At 43.1% G+C, this 23575-nt stretch overlaps 2 protein-coding genes across 3 annotated transcripts in view; one reads left to right on the forward strand and one right to left on the reverse strand.

Moving 5' to 3' along the window:
• Window positions 1-3689, forward strand: part of LOC121921335 (sperm acrosome membrane-associated protein 4-like) — a 39193-nt gene extending 35504 nt beyond the window's left edge. The window contains exon 3 of the mRNA XM_042449252.1: window positions 62-3689. Coding sequence (XP_042305186.1) covers window positions 62-273 — 212 coding nt within the window. The 3' untranslated portion in view covers window positions 274-3689. The remainder of the gene's footprint in view (window positions 1-61) is intronic.
• Window positions 3684-23521, reverse strand: LOC121921333 (lymphocyte antigen 6 complex locus protein G6f-like). Of its 2 annotated transcripts, XM_042449250.1 has the most exons (7): window positions 23391-23521; window positions 20814-21128; window positions 18600-18884; window positions 16227-16559; window positions 15234-15363; window positions 12819-12856; window positions 3684-7175 (listed from the first exon to the last, which is right to left on the reverse strand). In XM_042449250.1, exons 2-7 carry the CDS (start codon window positions 20902-20904, stop codon window positions 7108-7110), a joined length of 945 nt encoding a protein of 314 aa, XP_042305184.1. In that variant the 5' UTR covers window positions 20905-21128; window positions 23391-23521; the 3' UTR covers window positions 3684-7107. The 2 variants fall into 2 exon arrangements, with proteins under 2 accessions (XP_042305184.1, XP_042305185.1); XM_042449251.1 differs by lacking the exon at window positions 23391-23521 and having other exon boundaries at window positions 20814-21236.
• Between the last annotated feature and the right edge of the window lie 54 nt (window positions 23522-23575).

Consider the following 23575-nt stretch of genomic DNA (forward strand, 5'->3'; position numbering starts at 1 on the left):
ACCAAACTTCTTCCTTAAGCCACCACTTCACTGGGCCTAATAGTTGTCTCCTCCTTTACAGCTGGACAGAAGTTGATCAAGAAGAGAAACTGTGTCGATTCAGACAAATGCAATAAGAACGAGACTGCCTCCTTTGCTGGAATCAGCTACGTCACCACCTATGACTGCTGCGAAGGCGACTTCTGCAATTCAGCTGCCACCTTGCCCTCTGCCCACCTCTCCTTGCCCATGGTCCTGGCTATGCTGGGTGTCTGGTTTGTTCGCCTCCTCTAATTGCCTCCTCTAATCCACCTCAGAAAGCAATTTCTATAGGATGCGAAAAGAAAAAATAAAATTAGGCTTACCAAACACTGTATCAAATAGGTTTCCCTCTTCCATGTTTTGTTTTGTTTTTTTAACTTAAAGGGCCCTTTGTTAACAAATTATGGCTTGTATTTCTTTCTAAATGTCTGCTACTTTTAAATCAAATGAACCAGTGATGCGTGGAAAATGTTACTTTTGGAGGAAGAGTGTCTGGAGGAAAAAAAAGTCTCCCCTTTTGAACAATGCTCTTTTGATTTTACTTTTTGATTTGTGGAGGGATACACAGACAACGATTTTACTGCAAAATTTACTGGGCATCTGTCTGATAAATCATGTATTTTTCTAGAGGTAACTAAGCTACTTTAGGATGAGAGAGTTCAACATAAATTGCATTCATTAGTTTTGACTATCTGGAAATTGCCTTTCCAGTAGGTTTAACATGTACATTGTGTTAAAGTCACAAGCTGGTAAAACAATTTCCAGTATCCACTTTCTGGCGCTGGTGTGAGCAGACAGCAAGACTGAACCACATGATCTCTTGGGTGCCTGTTGAGTGGGAAAATGCCCCTGAATATCTTATACCTTTGCTGGGGATTTGGGGATATATTCTCACTTCACATAAGGCCTAGCTAGATCTCATACACTGAGGATATTCTTTGCAGATGCCGTGAAAATCTGAAGCTGAATTTGGATTCATTTTTCTTTTCCATCTTGGTTCCCCCTCCTTTTATTCACCACATCAATACATGCTTTTCCAGATCTATTCATTCCTTGCTAGTCTCTATTTAGAGAGACAGTGTAGTGTAGTGGTTTGACTATTAAACTATGACTCTGGAGACAAGAGTTTGATTCCTCGCTTGACCATTGCAACCACAGTGAGATGTTGAGTGAGCCACATACTTTCAGCCCCAGAAAACCCAGTGACAGCATCGCCATAAATCGAAAACAACTTAAAATCACACAACAACTCTATTTAGCCTGATGCAATAAAGAACAGGGCTCCTGTCCCTTCCGTGGCTGTGTAGAAGTGGACATTTGTTGTGTGACACTTGCTGAATTTCTGTTTTCTACACAAGCAAAAAAGGTACAGGAAACCTGTCCTTTATTTCACCTAGCAATCTTACTTTAGTCCAGAGCTGGGGAAATCTTTGGGAAACCCTCTATAGGTTTTGGGCTACAACTCCCATCAGCCCCATATGCCATGAAGGAAGGGATAGGCCAAAATATCTGGAAGGCCAAATGTTCCTCAGGCCCCATTTACTTTGTTCTTAGCATTTTCGCCCACTTAGTGTTTTCTATCCCTCTTCTCTCCTTCCTCTTGTTAATAGACTCTTTCTAGCCTCCTTCACAGCAAGTGTATTCCACTCCCTTCCCAGTTATCTGCCATCTGACTCACTCAAGATATAACCACTTTTCCCTCTTTTCATCAGTTAGGCTTTGGCATGTTTACACACACACACACACACACACACACTGCACTCCACCTGCTCCTGATGACACACTGATGGCAGCAAGTCAATGAGGGAGACAGGCCAAATGTTGGAGGACTCCAGACTGTAGTTACCCAACACAGAGTGCACGTTTTCAGCATTGGAGGCATGCCAGCATCCAGATATAGAAAATCAAGCATACTAGCTGAACAGAGAACTGTAAACATTTATTTTTAGTTGTTGCTACAAGTTTTTCATGCTGCCAGGATACGGATTGAAATTTGCCAGCAGCTCCACATTTTATCTTGAGACATACATATTTTTAAACCAGGGGTTGAGGGGAAATATTTTGTTCTCCTCATGTTTTGGAGTCCCATCTCTCACAAGATCCACCCAGTCATGGCAGCCAGTCCTTTGAAAGTTGCTCTCCAAAACAAGAGGCCAAAAGTCCTTTACTCCCGTTTTAAAAGTACACATGTAGCTGCATACATTTCCAGCCATCTGTAAGTTCACATGGCAGGAAGGAAAAGGTGAAGTTCGAAACACAAAAACACACATTTCTACATCCAGCCTGTCTTTCTCTAAGTACCTGCTGGCAGGACAATGTGCAGCCTTGTCTTTGTGGACAATTTAGGGAGTGACACTCTAATCAATGTTCATCTTCAGAATTTGGCAGGGCCAAACATTTCAAGCATTGCCTTACCAAGTGCCTTCGCGCCATGTACATGCACTTCTTGAATAATCTAGAAATAGGATGGTAGATTAGATGACCTCTTGATTCTTTTTAATTCAAGAATTGTTTCTGTTGACCTTTTGCTTCTCAAAATGGCAGTTGTGTCAACAAGATACATGTTTCAGTGACAATCAAAAACCTGGAAACAGATGCTCCCCAAATATAGCATTGCCTTACCTTGTGCTTGTGCCATGTACCTGCGCTTCTTGAACAATACAGAAATGGAATGTAGACTAGATGACCTCTTGATTATTATTATTTATTCAAGAGATGTTTTTGCTGAAGTTTTGCTTCTCAAAGTGACACTTCTGTCAACAAAATGCATGTTTCAATGGCAACCAAAAACCTGGAAATAGGTGCTCCCCAAATACAACAGGACACTAAAAGACACTGAAACAGTATGTAGACTATGTTGTAGTCCACTATATCTTAACAGTACCAGGTTGTCTGGATAGAAAATAAGCTTTTTATCTTTCCTCATGTGTCTATGTAAAAAAACTTGCATTTTTAAAAATGATTCCTAGTTTGGATTCTAGAATGTCAATTGTTTTAGAAATTTTTTAACCTTCAAAGGTGTGGCTAGCTGTTATTAACGCATTTTAAAACACATCAGTTTCTCCCCCCACTGCACACACATACCCAGCAAGAAGACCCCAAACTGTTATCCAGTATATATTTCTATATTTTTTAAGGATAAGGTGCTTTAATAATAGAAGTTCAAATTTTATTTTGAAGTAGAAAAGGAATCAACTTTTGCAGCACTTTTAGGTTGCAGTTTTGTACCTCAGTACCTGGAAATAAACATAATGGAGACTCAAGAAGGAATGAATTGTGATGTTCTTATATAAAATTAAATATGATTCATTTGTATAACTGAGTTTATCATATTTTGAAACCCACTTCAAAGATGGCTGAAACTGTTCCTTATCAAATGGAGCAAAGTCTCTGATTTCTGTTTCTGTGCCTGCACATTTTGAGTTGATGCTTGCATACCAAATATCTGAAGGGAATTTTTTAAAAACTGCTTTGTTTATCAAATTACTGGGTACTGCTAGCCCTGGCAGATGCAAACTGGCTTTGGAAAATACAGTGTTTCCCTCTGCTGGCACCTCTGAGATTGGCAGGCTGCCTCAGCTGGCATCCCTCCTCCATTTGCGTGTTCTGTTATTTCTGAATCGAGTCAAAAAGATTGCTGTGCTGAATAAAGTTTGACTTGATATGAACTCTGATGCCTGAACGAGTCTTGTTCTTGTTGTTACCCCTTATCAACCTGCAGCTTTCCCTTCAAAACACTCTCTGACAAATCAAGTCACTGTTCTGATCAAGGATGCCATGAAGGAACAGCCTTAATCTGGAATGGTTGGAAGGAGAAAAAGGATCATAAAGTGAGTCCAAACCTCTCACTGTATTCTTAGCATATTCCTTCCTTTATAAATGAGAAGAAAATACTGTAGAACCTCCATATGCACCAATCTCTACAAGAGCATCAGTGTCCCAGCCGGTATGCCATAGCTATCGAATCAGTGAAGGTCTTGGAAAAAGTTACTTGTTAGACTACACCTGCCAAACTTCCCAGCTAATATAGCTGTTGTCCTTCTGCTGGCTGGGGGACTCTGGCAGTTGTAACCCCAAAAGTAACTTTTTCAAGCTCTAGATCTGTGTGATTCCCAACGTGGGCAGTATATGCACACACACACCAGGGTGTGTGTAGAAAGAGCCAGGGGGTGGTGAGAGAAAAGAAAGCGACAGGATGACGGTGTGGGAAAGGGGGTAGAAGGGGAGCCTTCAGTCAAAATATTAATGTGTAAGAAAGACAAGAGGCAACAGCAGCCTTTAGGGCCATGGTGGAGATGATGAATTAGAACCAGTGGCTGTGGGAAAGAAGCAGCAGCAAAAAGGAGCTTTCAAATTTGGGACCCTGTTTAAACCTTGTGAGCTTTGCCAGGACTTGACTGGCATGCTAGAGCTGCAGCACTGCTCCTGCTTTCTTTCAGAGAGGCCACAAGAAGAGGTACAGAATAAACAATGTTTGTGGTGGGGATGACATCTCTACGGATGGAGGGGAGGAGTATCTGAGGTCAATTCTTTGAAAGAGTCCTTCACTTCTCTTGCTTCTCTCAGATTGAGAGTCCTTCCTCACCAGGTAGAAATGGGGAAAGCCAGCTGTACCCCTCTCCACCCTGGCAAAGAAGCTTTTCCTTTTGCACTGTCACCTTAGGAGCAGCAACCGAACAGCCCATCAAGCAGTGAAAGAGAAGCTTTTCACCCACATTGGCCTTTGGCAGTTGTTTGGTTTCTGCTCCCAGGGTGACCAGATGCAAGTCAACCAGCAACCAAGAATCCTCTTGCCCACATCAATCTTTGTCACAAGGTACAGGTGAGAAACCTCTTGGTTAATGCACAGCTAGCTGCTCAGATGCTGCTCCCAGGATGACCACATGCAAAGAAAGCAGTGACCAGCAGCCAGTCAAGCAGTGATTGAGAAGCCTCTCACCCATGTCAGCCTTTGCCACAAGGCTGGCATGAATGAGAGGATTCTTGGTGGCTGCTCAGCCAGCTGCCCAGTTGCTGCTCCAAAGGTAACTGCTCAGTGGCTGCTTAACTGGGAAGGGTCTGGTTCCATTGCTGCTGTAGTGGATTGCAAGGCTCAGCACATCAGATTGCCAGGACTTCTATTGTCAGGGATAAGGGTGTCATCTACCACCTTCTTCTGGTTATCAAGTTGGGACAGAATGTTTGAAAATGAGAATCAGATCAAAACTGAAATTAAAAGGTCATTATTTCCCTAGTCAGAATCAGTTCCCAGGCTGTGTCTATTTATCTATATGTTATTTCTTGAGTTTATACTCTGCCTTTCTCCTGAGATAGGATCCAAGGCAGCTACCTCATATGCTATGCACCATGTGAGGTGCGGCTTTCAATTCAGCAGGCATCCAAAATGGAAAACAAGAGGCTGGAGGTAGTAGTCCTTTGGTTCTGTGTGTGACCCGGTTCTGGGTTAATGTTTGGCTGCTTGGCAGAAGGCGGACGAGGGGTAGTAATGACTTCTCACCAAATACTAGCCATCATGGGATGTGCTGGTGACAAGTTGGCAGCCAATGACCTATATGTAGGTGGGGAGCCTCTGGCCTCAGGACCACATCTGGATCTCTGCTGGATCTCATGCAGTCTTTGAACCAATTCCAGAACCCACTGCCTCAACTGAACCCTCAGGTCAAGCCTTCAGTGTAGTTCCTCCCATTGTCACTTCATTATTTTTCTTCAAGGGTAAAACACAGAGATTACCAAAATCATATGTTTTCCCATATATGAAGAAGTTTCAGAGGGAAGTGGAGTGATATTCACATAAGCATAGATCGGGAGAGAGGGTTTAAACAACAAATTCCCACAGCACCATGATTCATTTTCTCCATTTGGCAGCCTCTATTAAATCTGCTTTAAAAGCAGTAATAAATCTGGCCATCTACCTTCAATTGCCACTTTTCACATGCAATGAGACATGGAGTGGGCAACTGTGCACTTTCCAAAACAAACCTTTTTTTAACTGTTCCTCCCATAATCCTTCAGCACTATGCTTCCTAGGGTGGGAAGGAAACTATAACCTGCAAAAGCATCTAGGGGGATCACAGTTGTACAGATCCCCTCCTCAAACAAGTCATGGAGTTCTAAATTAAAATGGTGGCATTTGCAAAATGCACCAGAGCACTCTGACAGAGAAGGGTAAATATCTCACAAAACTACAAATTCCAGAACTCCATAGGCAGCGGAGCCATGGCAGTTAAAGCTGTGTCAACCTTGATTATTTCTGAAGCGTGGACGGTGCCCTAACTTGACTCCTACCAAAGCAGGGCTGGGAAAAGGACAGCCATAGGGGCTCGACAGACCGGCAGTTTATGCCAGCCTACATACACGGTAGGGTTCAAACGCTCGAAGCCCTTCTTTCTCCGCCAGGGCGCCATTATGGAGTACACCCATCCAGACGGCACGTACTATGATGATGTCCCTTGTGTGCAGCACCCAAACAGCATTGGACACAAGGGGCATCATAATGCCATGCCGCAGTGCTTATGATGCCCTTTCTACGGTGCAAAAAGGAACCTCTTTTGGGGGTTTCTTTTTGCTCTGCGCGCAGGCCGCGGCATGTGGATGCCATAGCCTGCTTCCGGAGCAAGAAGAGGTGGCTGGATGCCACCAAACTGTATAGCCCTGTCCACATATAGACTCTTTTTATGGTTCCTGGATACATCTTAAACCTACCTGACAAAAACTGGTAAAAAAAAAAGATTGCAATACTCCTTTGAAAGATGAAGACCTTCATCACCTTTCTCATATAGAACTTTCAAGAGAAGGTGACTTTTGGTTCCATGTTTGGAGTCTGCAAGGATTTGAGAGGGTTGTTTGCATTTTGTGTGTTGGTAGGTCCCAGTTGAAGTAGGTCCAACACATTCCAATAGCAGCAGGGTAGGAAAGGCTGGCCTAGAGCTTTAGGAAGGGCTTGGCAGGGTGGGAACCCCTCACTGGAATAATTCACAAAACAAGAGAAAGACACACTGGGGGAAAGAAAAAAAAACAGTGTTTTTCAAGGCTTTTGGGTGTGGTCCAGGATTGACTGACTCAGTGAAAAGCCGAGTATTTCCCCTGTCACAGCATTTCTGATCTGTTCTTGACATTCTCATACACTTGTGGCTTGTATTCTGATTTGGAAACATCTGCAATAGATAGATACAGGAGCATTAGTATGTCTGTTTTCCACCTGAGTAAACGTTGGGCTGTAAAATCAACAATTCTTCACTGAGCCAACAAAAACTCTGCATTAGAACGATAGGGATTTCATGCCTCTCAACATTTCCCAGATGAAATATGGGACATGTGGGGCCAAGCAACATCAGTGTGTGATCACAATGGTAAAAGTTATTAATGAGGAAGAACAAACAACCTAGGAGAGGCTGCAGCAGTTTGCTTTTGCCTGTGCTTACTAGGAAGGACAAAATTCTACCTTCTGTTCTTTTCATCTTGCTGAGTTAACTGAATACAAACTACTTTTGCAGTTTCAACTCAGTCTGCAGCAAAATAAACAAGAAGAGGACAAAGGGGGGGAGTGGAAGGAGGAGAGGGAAACTGAGACATTCTAAAAGCCACAAAAAAGATGGGATGACCGGATTAACTGGGACTGTCTCTTCCAGATTGAGACATTTGGAGGGTATGGGCTTCTATAAACAGAATCAATGAGGCTTGATGTTTGCCTGTTTTGCAAATCGTTCTCACAGTGACCCAAAACATGCTGCAGAAATCATCCAGTTTGAGACCACTTTAACTACCCTGGCTCAACACTAGGGACTTGTGGGAATTGTAGTTTTGTGAGACATTAGCCTCCTCTATCAGAGAGCTCTGGTGCCACAATAAACAATTCCCAGGATTTGTAGCTCTGAGACAGGGCAGTTAAAGCAGTTTCAAACTGGATTATTTCTGCAGTGTGTTTTGGACCAGTGTGAGCCAAAAGGTCTCTGAATCTATATTACTGAATTTCCCATCATCTAAAGATACTTCCAGACAAAACACTGCCCTGCCGTCCTGTGTCATCGACAGAATTGTACAAGGAGTCCGGATGACAGTATATTTCACCTGCAAACATTCAGTGTCCCCACAATTCTTTTGCCTTTTTGTTTTTGTTTTTTCTTATCACAGAAAAAATAAATTGCAGGAAGTACAGAATTATGTAACAGAGGAAGGAAGGAAGGAAGGAAGGAAGGAAGGAAAACTTCAGTAGAGAAAAGAGACAATAGGAGCTGGGTTGATATTTTTAGTATCTTTGCACAGTCCCACACACTTTCACTTTTCCTCACTGTTGAGTTGGGGAGGGGTGATCTTCGTGTGTCCTAGGGCTAGTCTACATGTAAGTGTGGCGTGTTACAGACCACCTAAAAGCGGCGGCCTGCCGGCGTTGCCAATTGCTGCGTCCGGGAACTGTAGCTGCCAAACTGTGCGATTCCCAGGCGCAGCCGAAAAGAAGCACCAAAATGGCGCTTCTTTTTCTGCCCTGGAAGTGGTGCTGTGAGGCGCTAGTTGCGCACTCGTGGCGTCACTTCTGGGTTGTGACGTCCGGACGCTAAGCGTCTGCGATTTCAAGATGGCGGTGTGGACAGGCACCGCCATTTTGTATGGACCCAGTCCGTACTAGGGTTGAGGGGCGTCAGGAAGTGACGCCCCTTTCTAACCCTAATACGCCCCTTCCTAACCCTAACACGTGCTTTCGGCGCGTGTGTAACGCACCCCAATTAAGCAAATTGATGCAGGCTTTCGCACACTAACATTGACATGAAATTGTCTTCATTTTCCTGTGCAAATTCGCATCTACCCGCCTTCCCTCTGCAGAAAATGTACAGCCATGTAAATCCATGTGAAACAGACAGCCACATGTTGAATAATGTGCATCCTCACAGATATTTGTGGATACTCTGGTAAAAGTCAAAACGTTTCTTGGGAGAGAGGGTGCAAAAAGCCCAAACTTCTCCTAACTGCATGTGGAGGGATCACATTCTATTTGAATAGAATGAGGGATATTTAAATCCTATAGATAAGGCCTTAAGTTTTTTCTCTTCCCCCTCTCCTTCCATTGTGACAAATATGCTGATTCAGGAGGCTCTAATATTGCCCATCCTGGCTGAAGAGTCATTTCCTGCCCCTTGTGGGGCAAAGATGCGGGGACGACAAAACAGCAACAGTGGTGCTGCACTGCCTGAGCCCCCCTCATCTTTTCCAAAGAAGGGGCTCCAAATCCACCCTGTCAATCCTCACACTTCCACACCTGGTAGCACATCTATCAGATCTGCATCAGTGATGCAAGTCTTTTAGTCCATGTCTCAAGTCAAATCTCAACTATCTACATTCAAATCTCAAGTCATGCCTCAAGTCCTTCCAAGATAATTTCAAGTCAAGTCTGGAAGCCTCGAGTCTGGGAGCCAACTTTTAACTAGCAAAAAGGAGGAGGGTGCATTTCTTTGAGGGAACAGCAAATGCATTAGGCAATGGACTTGAGGTGGGGGCTGAGGTCTACTTTTTAGACTGTCCCTGCTGGACATCAGAGGAGCCTTCTAAAGCTTTTCGAAGGCTTTAGGAGAATCCTTCAGCCTCAAGCCCATTGCCTAACACATTTGCTCTTCCCTTCCAAGAAATGCACCCTGCACTTTGGGGACAGGTCTTGCCTGCTGCTTGAAGTGAATGGCACTAGTAAGATAGTCACTAAAAATATACAAGTCTCAAGTCAAGTCAGTGTGTCATTTTTGTCAAGTCAAGCCCAAGTCAAGTCATTGAAGTGACTTGAATCTGACCTAAGTCTGAGTCAATTGACTCAAGTTTACATCACTGCAATGCACGCTCTTATTGCCTGCAGCTGGAGAGGACTTCTCCCATGACCCTGTCCTTGGTATCTCACTGATGCAAAAGGTCTTTTAATGGGTGGACAAGACACTAATATGTTGGTGTTGAAGACAAGAGGACACCAACAGAAGCAATCATGCAGCTCCTGGGAGACCAAAATCAAAAATGCAGCTGGTGTATTTTTGAAGGAAAAGGAAGTAAAGTGCCAGGAGAGTGGCAGTAGATGAAAGAGCCAGGAAAGTGCAGCATGAGCCACTGAGGGGCGCACATGAGAAAAGCTTGGGATTTGTATTGGGCCCATGTGCCACAGACTGGCTCTCCAAGTACTATAGTGTCCTAGCTCAGTCCTCTCCATATCTTCACAGCTACCTGCATGCCACACAATATCCAGAGCTTAGTAATTTTCTTTTTTAAGGTAATTGGTTACAGTTCCAACACCTAGTTGTTGTTGTTATAGGTGTGTGTTTCAAAGGGTAACTCTTTATTTTCTCATTTTTCAAAAGGAGCCAAAATTGTTACCTTACCTAATATCTCTTTAAAATAAATGTCAGTGTTTTTTTCCAAATCAGCAGTATATGGCACAACACACAAGCCAGTAGCTGAATCATCTGATAGTCTTTCTCTCATTTAGTGAGGGTACACTCCCAAACTATAAAACTAATGTTAAAAATTACATTGCAGCAGAATTGACATTTTTTTTAATTTTAAAGTTGTAGAATAATGTAATCAGACCTTTCCAAAGGCATCAACGTGTTAGTCTGGAATATCAATATGCAAAGGGATCTTGTTGAACGTTTCAGACTAACTGAGGACCTTATCACACATGAGGGGGGGGGTTTGCAGCTCAGATCTGCAGTCACTCCTGTTCTAGCAATGCAAAGTGTGATTTTTTTCACACCAGATCCAGAGTCACTCCTCTCTAGCAATACAGATTGAGGTTAAAACGTCATGTTTTCCCACACCTGGTTGCCTTTCTGTTGTCCTTCCGAAGTGAGGGGCAAGCAAAGTCAGTTCAATTTCAAGCAAGTCACGTGATGCGGACTCAAGCAAAGGGGAATAAGTGCACATTGTATTACCACACCAGAGCATACTTCAAGGGTTCAACTATTCGAATCGGCACCCTTGGGCATGCTCAGTGGGGCTCTGGCCTCCTTCCCTGCCCCCTCCTTAGCTGTCATCCTTCATTGAGGTGAAGGAGGAAGCAGGGGATGATGGGATCGGTGGCAGGTTGAAGGAGAGGAGCAGATCGGGGTCTAGGAGCAGTCAGGGGATGATGGGATAGGTCGCTGGGGGTCCCTGGGGCCAGGATCAGGATGCAGGAGCAGTCAGGGGATGATGGGATAGGTCGCTGGGGGTCCCTGGGGACAGGATCGGGATGGAGGAGCAGTCAGGGGATGATGGGATTGGTGGCAGGGTGAAGGAGTGGAGCAGACCAGGGTCTAGAAGGCAAGGATGATAGGATTGGTGGGAGGCTGAAGGAGAGGAGCAGATCGTCTAGGAGGACGCAGAGGATGATGGGATCGACTGGTTGGCAGAGAGGAGGAGATGGCATGAAGGAGGAGGAGAGGAATGACTGAGCAGGACGCAGGGGCCAAGGGGGGTGGCATCAGAGTGCTTTTCCACACCAGACCAAATCGCAGTGCAATCGAAGGCAGCCTGGAAGTGAATTCTCTGGAGTCACTTTTTTCTGTTTTTACCAAAATGAGGGGTGACTTCAGAAACACTGCTGAAGCAATTCGCAAGGGGCTCCCATAGAAATCAATGGCGTCTGATAAAACAGTCACTTTATGACATGAAACCGCATCATTGGAAGTGCAATCACTTCAGAAGTGAGCTGGAACTGAGCCACACCACCACCAAAAAGCTCCATGCAATATACTCCTGAGAGAAAGTATGAAGTTGGCTGGTAGCATACATTTAAATAAACTAAGGGGCTGTGCACATCAGCCATTAAGGCTGGCCTGGGATGGAGTCGGGTCATGGCGTCCACATGAAACACACCCCGACTCCGCCCCCAAGGCAGTGTGACACCACACGCTGCTCCAAATGGCATGCAGTGTCACAGCGCTCCTCTGGTGCTGTGTCCACATGATGCAGTGCCAAAGTGCAAAAAGGAGCTGCTTTTTGTGGCTCTTTTTTGCACCCTGGAAAGGCCAGATTGGGGCCATGGTGTGTAGTTGCTGTGGCCCCAATCTGGATCTAAAAGGGGTGGCTGCAGACTGCCCCTTAGCTGCATCTACACTGCAAAATTAATGCACTGTTTTAACTGCCATAGCTCAAATCTGGGATTTGTAGTGTAGTGAGATATTTAACCTTCTCTGTCAGAGAGCTCTGGTGCCACAACAAACTGCAGATCCCAGGATTCCATAGTACAGAGCCATGGCCGTTAACACAGTAAAACTGCATTAATTATGCAATGTGGTAGCAGCCCAAGTCTACTTTCTCAGATGCACCTATGAAAGTTTATACCACCAACTTTTTTCTTTTTCTCAGTTAGCCTCAAAGGTGCTACAAGATCACTTTGTGCAATTACACCTCGTTTCACTTTCTTTCAGGCCAGCCAAGCCCTACTGCATTTGGGAGCCCACCTTCCTTTTCGGCTATGGTGGTCTTGGAAGTATATCCTAAAATCGAGCCCTGATGCCATCACTGCCTGAGACACACCTGTTCCAACATGTTAGAGCACTGGGTTCTGTGCACCCAGAGAACCTCAGCATCTTAAATACACCCCATCACATTTCCCTGCACACATCTGATACTGGGAGCTAAGTAGGATCAGACCTGGTGAATATCTGGATGGGAGATTACCAGATAATTCTAGGGATCACCATTTAGGGTTAGGAAAGAATCTTGCCTGAAATCCTGCACAGCCATTGCTGCAAACTAGAGTGGTGAATACAGGGCTAGATGAGCCAAGAGTCTGGATCAATATCAGACATCTTCCTATGCAAGGCAATGAAAATCTGGGCACCTACCTTTCTGGAGCCTTTTAAGATGGTTTTCCTTCTTCTCCCTACAAAGAAAGTAAAAAAAGAATCACACAGAAGACAATAAAATTGCAAATGTTGTGTATGGTGCCCTCCACTGGCCAGTTAGGTGATGTGAACATGCTGATGCCCTAAGGAAATTACTACAGTACATAAAGCTTTTAAACTGCAATTACAGTTGGGGAAAAAAGTACCTTTGGCGATACCTATTGTATGATGTCACCACTCCAAGGTGTGGTTTTTCATTGATAGAGGACACACACCAATAAGCTCCCAAACATGCTACAGTCCCACAGCAGTTCCAATACTAGCAGTCATATGGTGTTAGGGGCTCAACTGAGTGTCCCTGCAGCTGTCTCTTTTGTTGCTGGATCGGGGCTGTGACAACTACATGCTGCGGCCCTGATCTGGCATTTCTGCAGCACAAAAAGGAGCCACAAAAAGCGGCCTTTGCCGCCACAGCGGCACTTGCTGGTGCTCCTTTTAGCGCTCCATCATCTGGATGAAGCACCAAAGGAGTGCTATGACAGCATGACAGCAGCGTCAGGGCAGCTTTGGGGCATGCATTGTGTGGACGTCATGCCCCCACTCTGCCCCAAGGCCGGCATATAACACTGGTCTGTACAGCCTGTTAGTTGTCTTCTCTACTCATCCTATCCCCCATCCCACTATTCCCAAGAAGGCTGATTTTCTTTATTATTATGATTTTCCTATTTCTTTGCTTTTATTTAAGTTAAATCTCATTAGCATAATTAAAAAGCGAAAATAAAAATAGCCGCAAGTCGCATGACTGCAAAGGTGTGCTAATGGCTATTTACAAACTAGTATGTTTCCATTTTCATTAAGTAATGTGAATGTGATGAGAATGGAACCCGTGTGGTAATGTCCTAAGTTGCTTTAAATATTGGGAAGATGGAGAATATTGAATTGTAATAAATCAAGCCCAGCCCTATTACTATGCAGAATAAGGCAACTGCCTGGAATAGCAGGTTTTTAGCGTTTTAAACGGGAGCAATTTGTCCGCTTTTGAATTTCTTGCCATTGTATTTTTAGTGCAAGAGATGGGGGAAAGTGTTTTGGAATCTTCTGCCTCACCAAAAAACCTTGCCTGACTTTGGCTACTATGTACATTTACATGGGAATGAACAAGGGGTGTTTTGGTATATCACCTCAAGCTACCAAATATATATATCTCTGTCGGTGCATAAAGAGAGAGAGGAAGAGAACTTCTCCATCTAACCTAACCAAAGCAGGATGATCAGCCATCCTTCTTTTCCAGGACATGTCCTACATTTCAACCTTCTGTCCAGGAGAAATTCCAAAATGTCCTCCATTCGAAATATCACTAAGAAGCATATTTCTATGAGTGGTTTTCACTTTTATTTGGTCATATCCCACATTTTTTTTCTTGAATGGCCTAGATTTTGTGGTGCCTTGTCCTCCTTTTGGGTTAGGATATCTGGTCACCATGAACCAATGGAAGAAGAGAAGAGCACTGTCATCACCCCTCCCTTTGATGTTTTCATTCAGTACATGGAGAGTAACTTTCTAGAAAGGAGAGCTTTTTTTCCTATGGAGTCTTTCCAAGTGTATCCACTTTGTACAACTGTAGCAGTTTAATACCAATTTTAACTGTCATAGATGGTTCCATCCTATAGAATCCTTATAGTAGGACCTTATCACACTAGATGAATCCCATTCAGAAACGGGATTTAAAAGTAGAAAAAAACCACAAATCTGGGATGATTTTCAGATAACGTGTTTTTGTCCACTTTCTGTTCGCTTTATTTTCACATTGTTGCTGTTAGGGAGAAACATGTCTGAAAATCATCCCGCATTTGCGGGTTTTTTTCTACTTTTAAAATCTCGTTTCTGAGTGGGATTTATCTAGTGTGATAAGGCTCCTGGAAATGGTAGTTTTGTGAAGTCCTTAGCGCTCCCCAGAAGAGAATTCTAATCTTGCAGCCTCTCCTGAAGCTAGAGTTCTTCATTGGAGGATTTTAAGTTCTTAACCAAACTACCAATCTCAGGAGTCCTTAGAATTGACCCAAGACAGTTAATGTAGTATCAGACTGCTATAGTTGTGTAACACAGGTACACTCACAGAGTTGGGAAAAGTAAAAAAAAAAAAAAAAGACCATCCACTCCCAACCTTACACCACTACAGAAACTGAATGTAACTTCATGGCTTCATCCTAAAGAATTCTGGGATTTGTAGTTTGGTGAGGGACTCCTCCACTTATAGAGTTCTGATTATTTCCCCTGAATTGCACAAGCAGACAATTCTAAGCACCTTACCATACTATGTATCTGCTTATGAAGTTTTTTGTTCTTGGACGCAAGAGTGAAAGAGGAGATTTACTTCTTCATTCGCCACACACAAATTGTAGGAACATAACTTACCTACAAGTCCTTCTCCAGAGTATCAGCCCCAGAGCAAATATGATAAGAAACTGCAATGCAACACAAACAGCCAATGGGATCCATGTCTCTCCATTTCCTCTGCTTTCTGGACACTGAGACAGCAAGCAATCTCAAGAGATAAGAGAAAAAACATGACATTCTAGGTTCTGGTTTCTCTCTAATTCAATATATGTCCCACATTTTGGATTTCCAAAATCTTGATACCAGGGCAAAATCAGGTGCATATCAGGATGGAAAGTTAACAGCAAATGCACTCTATGAAATTCTGCAGCTCTTGGCACACTGGCAACACATGATGAATTGTGTCCATCCTTGCTCAGTAGCAATCTCAGGTGGAGGAACTATGCAGTCAAAGGGAGGATGGGTGGGTTGAGAGCAGGGCACACTAAACAGGGCACAATGATATTACCTAAAGTCAGACAACAATGGTGTCCAACTCTTGACCTCAACTCAAGTTATGTACTATCTAAAACAAGCTGGGTTATGTTGGCACAGAGGGGTGGATCCTATAACACTTCTCTTTTTACCTAGAATTTAAAATACAGTAAGGTTTTTTTTTTAAAATGCCACCTGTTAAATAGGATTGGCCTAGTGGCTTGAGCTTTAGACTACGGGTTCTGGAGACCAGAGATTGAATCTTGGCTTGGCCATGTAAACCCACTAGGTGACCTTGAGCAAGTCACACTCTCTCAACCTCAGAGAATGGCAATGGCAAACTCCCTCTGATGAATCTTGCAAAACAACAACAACAACAACAACAACAACACTCTGGTAAGTCAGAAATGACTTGAAGGCACACAACACACATACACACACAGGAACATAAGATGCTGTCTTACACATCTTAGGAAATCGGGTCCACTATTGTCAACTCTGGCAGTAGCAGTAGATTTCCAGAGTTCTCCAGGCTGGCTGTACCTAAGGATCCACAACCTTAAAAAAAAAAGTCCAGATGTCTGGAAAATACCTTACCCTGTGAAATAGGCAGCAAATGGCTAGCAAGACAGAAATCCTGTTCGTGTACATTTAAAGTGAAGGTGATCTCAGTCTTCTGAGTAAACTGACATGTCACTCTCCTTTCCTTGGTCTCTGCTCTTGAAGTCACCTTTTTCAAGCAAATGTGAAGCTGTGTTGCTCTTTGCCCTCTGAAGATGCTGTATCCTCCCTCTTTCTGTTCCTCCTGGAGTAGTTTTCCAGCTTCCCACCAGCTGCCCACATCCCTAAGTAGCTCATTGCCTGAGATGGAGCAGCTCAAGACATAGCATATTGTATTGGCCTCACTGCTCTCCAAAATTAGCTTTCTGCCTGAAAAGAGAAAGAGAGCAAGAGAGCAATTTCTGATAATCTACCACATTCTGGCACCAGGGAGCTGGAACTATCTGGTCTAGAGGCAGGAAGGTGCACAAGAGTGGAACATATGGGGCAGGACAGAGGCTTCTGTACTGGTGGTGCCACTGGAGTTTATCAGACAAGGGAAATTGGAAGTATAATCCAATGGCAATCCAAATGCAATCATGGGTTTTAACGTTATTGCATGATAGACTACCACACGCAATTTCGGGCAATGGGAAGTCGGTCCGGATGCAATCATGTGGTTTCATGTTATTGCGTGAGAAGTGATCACACGCAATTTCAGGCAATGGCAAGCTATTTTAGGGCAATGGGAAGTCAGTTCGAAAGCAATTCAAATTCACATAAATTCGTTGAACTAAGGAATTCACGTGAATGCATTCTGGCCCCACTTTCTTTTCATTCGAAATTAAGAGAAATTCCTCCTGTGTGATAAACTCCTCTGACTACTACTGGCTTTCCAATTTCAGAGAGAGAGGGTTACCCAACATTCAGGCTTAATCTGTGGGCAGTTCTTACTAACCAGAGTATTAAAAATGTTGTGTGCCTTCAAGTCATTTTTGACTTATGGCAAGGCAAACTATCAAGGGGCTTTTCTTGGGCTGAGAGTATGAAACCCAGTGGGTTTCCATAGCAGAGTGAGACAAGGCTTTTGACTACAAAAATCCCCAGGGATTTGGACAAAGTATATTGGCCACTCAGAATTGTTGTTTTCCTTTACAATGTCAGTCCTTGGTTTGGTTTGGTTTGATTTAACTTTGACAGGATTGCTCAAGTCACAGGTGTCCCTGAAAACAACATATGCAATGAAAAGGAGCCCTGGTGGCACAGTGGTTAAATGCCTGTACAGCAGTCACTCACTCACAAGCCACAAGGTTGTGAGTTCAATACCAGCCAGTGGCTCAGGGTCCACTCAGCCTGGCATCCTTCCATAGGTCACTAAAATGAGTACCCAGCTTGTTGGGGGCGATTAGCTTACACATTGTAAACTGCTTAGGGAGTGCTTAAGTGCACTGATAAACAATATAGAAATGTACTTGCTATTGCTATAAAAACAAAAAACAGAAGCTTGGAATTTTTTTTGGGGGGGGGGGGACTGTAACTTCCAGAATCCCTCAGCCAATAGTGTCCTGGCCAAACAAAGAATGGTTCTAAATTGTATTTTGAGGTCTACTGTATACCGGATCTGAGCATTTTGGAGAAACCTCTGTCAGGAAGGCTCTATTGATATCTGAGAGCCAATCCACATTGCAGAAATAATTCAGTTTGACACCATAGAATCATAGAATCATGGAATAATAGAGTTGGAAAAGACCGCAAGGGCCATCTAGTCCAACCCCCTGCCATACAGGAATCCAAATCAAATCATCTCCGACAGATGGCCATCTAGCCTCTGTTTAAAGACCTCCAAGGAAGGAGACTCCACTACACTCCAAGGGAGTTTGTTCCACTGTCGGACAGCCCTTACTGTCAGGAAGTTCTTCCTAATGTTGAGGTGGAATCTCTTTTCTTGTAGCTTGCATCCATTGCTCCAGATCCTAGTCTCTGGAGCAAGTGAAAACAAGTCAGCTCCCTCCTCCATATGGCATCCCTTCAAGTATTTAAACAGGGCTATCATATCACCTCTTAACCTTCTCTTCTCCAGGCTAAACATCCCCAGCTCCTTAAGTCATTCCTCACAGGACATGGTTTCTAGACCTTTCACCATTTTACTTGCCCTCCTTTGGACACGTTTCAGTTTTTCAACATCCTTTTTGAATTGTGAATTTAATGACCATGGCTCCATCCTGTAGAATCCTGGGATTTGTAGTTTGGTAAAGTATTCAGCTTGGTGGGTCAGAGAGTTCTAATGCCTCATCAAACTACAAATCCCAGGATTCTGTAGGGTAGAGTCATGGCAGTTAAAGTAGTGCCAAACTGGATTATTTCTGAAGCGTGACTACACGTTTAGATGCAAACAATTTTTCAGCATCCATCAAAGTTTATTTCACTTACCAGTGACAACCACAAGGTCATAGTAATTGCCCATTTCACACCAGTATCGGCCAGTATCACTGTCTGTTAGGTTGCGAAAGCGAAGGGCATAACTCTGAAGCACATCAAGGCGATCCCAGGAGGCAGGGAGACGCTTTATCACATGGCTATTCTTCTTTTTGTAAAAGAGAGGCGTCGCACTGCCTTGATGTTCAAAGTACCAGTACAGTTCTCTGGTAAGTTCTCCAGAGCAGGATGAACATGGACACGGCAACTCCGGCGATGATCCTTTCTCTGCATAGATTTCTTTGTGGAGGAAAAAGGATTAATTAGATCCTCAGAGGTTAGAAGGCAGGGTTAGGAATCATCAGCCCTCTGTTATTGTTGTGCTGTAACTCCCAGCATCCTTCATCATGCTGGCTAAGAGTGCTGAGAGTTACAGTCCAACAACACCTGGAAGGCCACATGATTCTCACTCCTGTTAGAAGCCATGAGAAGAAGGGTTGGAATATTTCCTTTTGTGTACTAAAATTCCCCCAAATGTCTCCACTGGCTATACTCACTTAAAGATTTGTAGTTTGTTGTAGTACCAGTGCTCTCTGACAGAGAAGGCTACTTATCACACAGAACTAAAAATCCCAGAATTCCATACCATTGAACCATGGCAGTTAAATTAGTGTCAAGCAACATTATTCCTGCAGTACAGCCTAAGAGTTGTAGTCCGTTCTCTGTGTGAGATATTAATAACTGGTATGCTGTCACCCTGTTTGTTGAAACTGTATTCAGACAATATCATAAGAATAGCAGGTTTAGAATCCAGAGGAGACGGGGTAAAAATAGGAGGGATCAACAATCTCAGGGGTCATTCACTTTTTTGAATGAAGACAAAGGACAAAGATGAAAATGCAAAGGCAGGATTAATGCTGAACATAAAGAAAACAAAAATAATGATCATGGAAGAAATACATAAATTTAAAAGAGAAATCAATGGGTCATTTACGGATCAAGCCTGAAACCTCTCTGGAAGCCAAGATGTTGAAATTGAGGCTGTCTTATTTGGTCACATCACGAGAAATCATGGCTCTTCAGAAAATACAATGATGCTTTGAAAAGGAGATGGCAGTAAAAAGAGAGGACGACTCCGTGCCAGTTGAATGGACTCAGTTAGGGAGGTCACACAGGCCTGAATCGACAAGATTTAAGCAGAGTAGTGGAGGACAGGGGGGCTTGGAGATCACTTTGAGTCAGCACCAACTCCAGGGCAATTGACAAGAACAAATGCTGAACCAGTGGAAGAGCCACAACTAACAGAGAAACACACCTTTGCACCAGTTGATGCCATTCATCCATTCAAGCTCAGTATTGGTCCCACACTAGCTGCCGTCTCCCTGCAACTTGGTGTCCTTCATCCATTGGACTACAACCCCTGTCACCATGGCCAAAGATTGGAGTTGATGGGAACTGTCATCAACACATCTCCTGGGCATCCAGTTGCCTAGGCCTTGTCTACACTGACTGGCACTAATCTTCCCATTTATGTGACAAGATGTTTCTCCAGTTTTATCAGGGAATTTGCACATGCAACACTGTCCCCAAGTGATGGCAACTAACTGCAATACCACACTGCACTGTTATAGTGCTATCATTCTGCTTTAACTGCTATGGCTGTGCAATATCAGTGTAGTACGATATTGAGCTGAATGATGCCCTTTTGCCAGGGAGTCTCCTCCAGCTTTCCCCCAAACCATTGCCCTCCAGGTGAGTAGATGGACTGCAGATCCCATCATCTTTTACAGCTAGCCATGCTGGCTAGAGTGATGGGAGCTGTAGTCCAGTACATCAGGAGGAGTCTGGTACGACAAGCGCTGTAATTAGGGTGGACAAGAAATTCCAGCATCCACTGTTATAATGCTATTATTCCACTTTATCTGCTATGGCTGCCTCCTGCGAAATCCTGGGAGTTTGTGTTTACAATTCTCAGCCAGAGTGATCTTGGGTTGCACTAAACTACAAATCCGAGGAGAGCCATCCTTGAGGTTAAACCTCCCTGTTCCAAGCATGCTTCTGTAGCATGTCTAATATGAACAAATCCCCAGTGTATGGGTTTTTAAATGCAAAGAAAAACATGAGCAAATGCCCAGCTTTTCCATGTACCTATATTTTAGTTGTTCTCGTCAACACCTTTCTCAAACTTTGAGACCAATGAATTCCAAAAGGGAACAGATGAGCTCTTACCTTCTCCATCACAGACTCCCCAAAAGAAGAAGACAGCAACCAGAATCGCAACAGCAGCCACCAGGAATCTTTGAGGAACATCCTCACCCATCTTGAGAGGAGATTCCTCTGGTGGAAACAGGATAATGGGCTGGAGAGCTCTGTGCCGTGATCCAGACGGACTCTTCTGCGGTCTTCCTTCAACTGGGTTTCATTGCTTGGGCGATATTTGCTTGGTTTTTCAAGTATGACACTGTGGCATCAAAGGAAGGCCAGGAATAGCGACCTCAAGCCCTATCTGCATCCCACACTTCCCGAGGAGCCTAGTTTGAGAGGCTAATCGAAAGGAACATGAATTGATATAATGAGAAGAGGATGAGAAATGTTTATATATAGGCCAGAGTCTTGGATAGACTTATCCAATGGTCAGTGTAAGTACTGTACTTTAACTCCCTTTAAAATAAAATGAAAACCATCCCCTGGTGAAAGGCAAGAGCATAATCTGTCCTGGAAGCACTTAACCTCCTCTCCTCTCTCATCTATCCAGCTTTTAGTGTGAATGTAAACAGTTATACCTGCTGGAGTTTTTAAAAGTTCTTTGGCTCTTCTTTGACTTAAGTATATTTTGTACGTAAGTCTCAAAGGTGCTACAAGATCTCTTTACATATTGATTTTATAGACTAACACGGCTATATCTTTGAATTCCAGCCCACATTATACAGTGGGCCCTTGGTATCCGCTGGTGTTTGGTTCCAGGACCCTTTTTGGATACCAAAATCAGTGGATGCTCAAGCTATATGAAATACAATGGCACAGTAAACCGGTGTCCCTTACATAAAATGGTAAAAATCAAGCTTTCCTTTTTGCAAGTTATATTTTTAAGAATACAATGCACCCACATCATTTGCAGATGCCTTTTAAGCGACTTTCAGCTTAAGCTGAAAGCCACGCAGTGGGGTTGCAATAGGGTGCATGCCTGCACTGTGCACACTGCGCTGCGCATCATGCACAAACCCCATTATTTTCAATGGGACTCGAGCATATGCGCTATTTGCCTTAGGCGGAGGGGTCAGGAATGGCAAGGGTGGACTGTATTTTAAATCCATGGATACAAAGGGCTAACTGATACCAAACACACTGCAGAAATAATCCCGTTTGAGACCACTTTAACTGCCCTGGCTCAGTGTTAGGGAATCCTGGGAAATGTTTGGTGAAACATTGAGGCTTCTCTGCCAGAGAGCTCTGATACCACAATAAACTACAATTCCCAGGACTCCCTAGCACTGAGCCAGGCCAGTTAAAGCGGTCTCAAACTGGATTATTTCTGCAGTGTGTTTTGGACCCATGTCAGCCGTGATTATAGCCTTTTAACGTGATAACTTTGCCTGATTTAAACCCAGAAAAAAAAGGTGACAAATGTGGACACAAATGTTTCATTCAGTTCCTTCAAAAACCCTATTCCTCTTCTTGGCCATCCTTTGGCCAGGCTGACCAGATGTCCTCTTTTTCCAGGACATGCCCTACATTTCAGCCTTCTTCTGTCCAAGAGGGATTTCAAAAGTGTCCTCCATTTTGAGCATGACTAAAAAGCCTGGCTTTAGCTTTTATGGAGCCAATGCCCTCCTTTTTTATTTTATTTTATTTTGCTTGAAAACAAAAAAGATAAAATACATTTTAGATATACATTATTCCATCCATCGTTTTTCTTCCATCGAAGTCTCTTTCTTCTATTTTATGTTATATTTTTATACATCTGTGTGTGTGTGTGTGTGTGTGTATATATATATTACTAGGGTAGATTTCTTTATTACTGTTTGTCTTCATCCCATAGCGCATTCTTTCCCATTTCTTTCTAAATGGCTGATCTGTTTTTCCCCCCATTAATAATAATGTCAGTTTGTCCATTAAGGCCAGTTCATTTAATTTCATTACCCATTCTTCAATTGAAGGATTATCCTTTTCTTTCCAATGCTTTGCTAAAATTAGACCAGCTGCCATAATCTTATATATAATAAAACGACTATTTCTTCTTGGTTGAATTTTATCATTTACCTCCTTGTGTTTCATTCATTCATTCATATTTATTATATATATTTAATTTATTATTATTATTATTATTATTATTATTAACCTTTATTTATAAAGCGCTGTAAATTTACACAGCGCTGTACATACAATCTTTTTAGTTAGACGGTTCCCTGCCCTCGGGCTTACAATCTAAATATATTTATATTTGTTTTTATTTATTTATATTCATATTTATTATATATTATTATATATTATCTTATTATATATTATTTATTTATATTTGTATTCATATTTATTATATATTTTAAACATTACATTATATACATTATTTTTATATATTTATAAGCCTGAGGGCAGGGAACCATTTAATTAAAGATAATAATAAGCCGCTCTGAGAACCTTTATATATATATTCCTTTTTGCATTCTTACATATATATATATAGATTATTTATACTTGTGAACTGTTTCACAATGCCCTCCCTTTTTCTTGAATGTCCTACATTTGCCCCTGAGGCTGAGAGAGTGTGACTTGCCCAAGGTCACCAAATGGCGGAGGTAGGAATCGAACCCTGGTCTCCAGAGTCATAGTCCAGCACTCAACCCACTGCGCTACGAGGCTTCCGTGCTCTAAGCATTAGAATGTTTGTATCACCCGCCAGTGGAATCTCAAGTCAGAAGCGACGATGACGACAGCGTTTCGTAAAAACCAGAGAGCCTTTTGTCCCTTCCGCCTCCCTGTAAGAAACCCGGAAG

The sequence above is a fragment of the Sceloporus undulatus genome, chromosome 2, assembly GCF_019175285.1.
Source record: "Sceloporus undulatus isolate JIND9_A2432 ecotype Alabama chromosome 2, SceUnd_v1.1, whole genome shotgun sequence".
NCBI lineage: Eukaryota > Metazoa > Chordata > Lepidosauria > Squamata > Phrynosomatidae > Sceloporus > Sceloporus undulatus.

Bases quoted from the DNA above. Each gene is read 5' to 3' on its own strand.
- LOC121921333 (XM_042449250.1), bottom strand. From the start codon at position 20,904: ATGGGTGAGGATGTTCCTCAAAGATTCCTGGTGGCTGCTGTTGCGATT. The intron at 18,885-20,813 runs GTAAGAGCTCAT...TCCTCCACAAAG, and splicing joins GGGAGTCTGTGATGGAGAAG to AAATCTATGCAGAGAAAGGA. The intron at 7,176-12,818 runs GTAGGTGCCCAG...TATCTATTGCAG, and splicing joins TCTTAAAAGGCTCCAGAAAG to ATGTTTCCAAATCAGAATAC.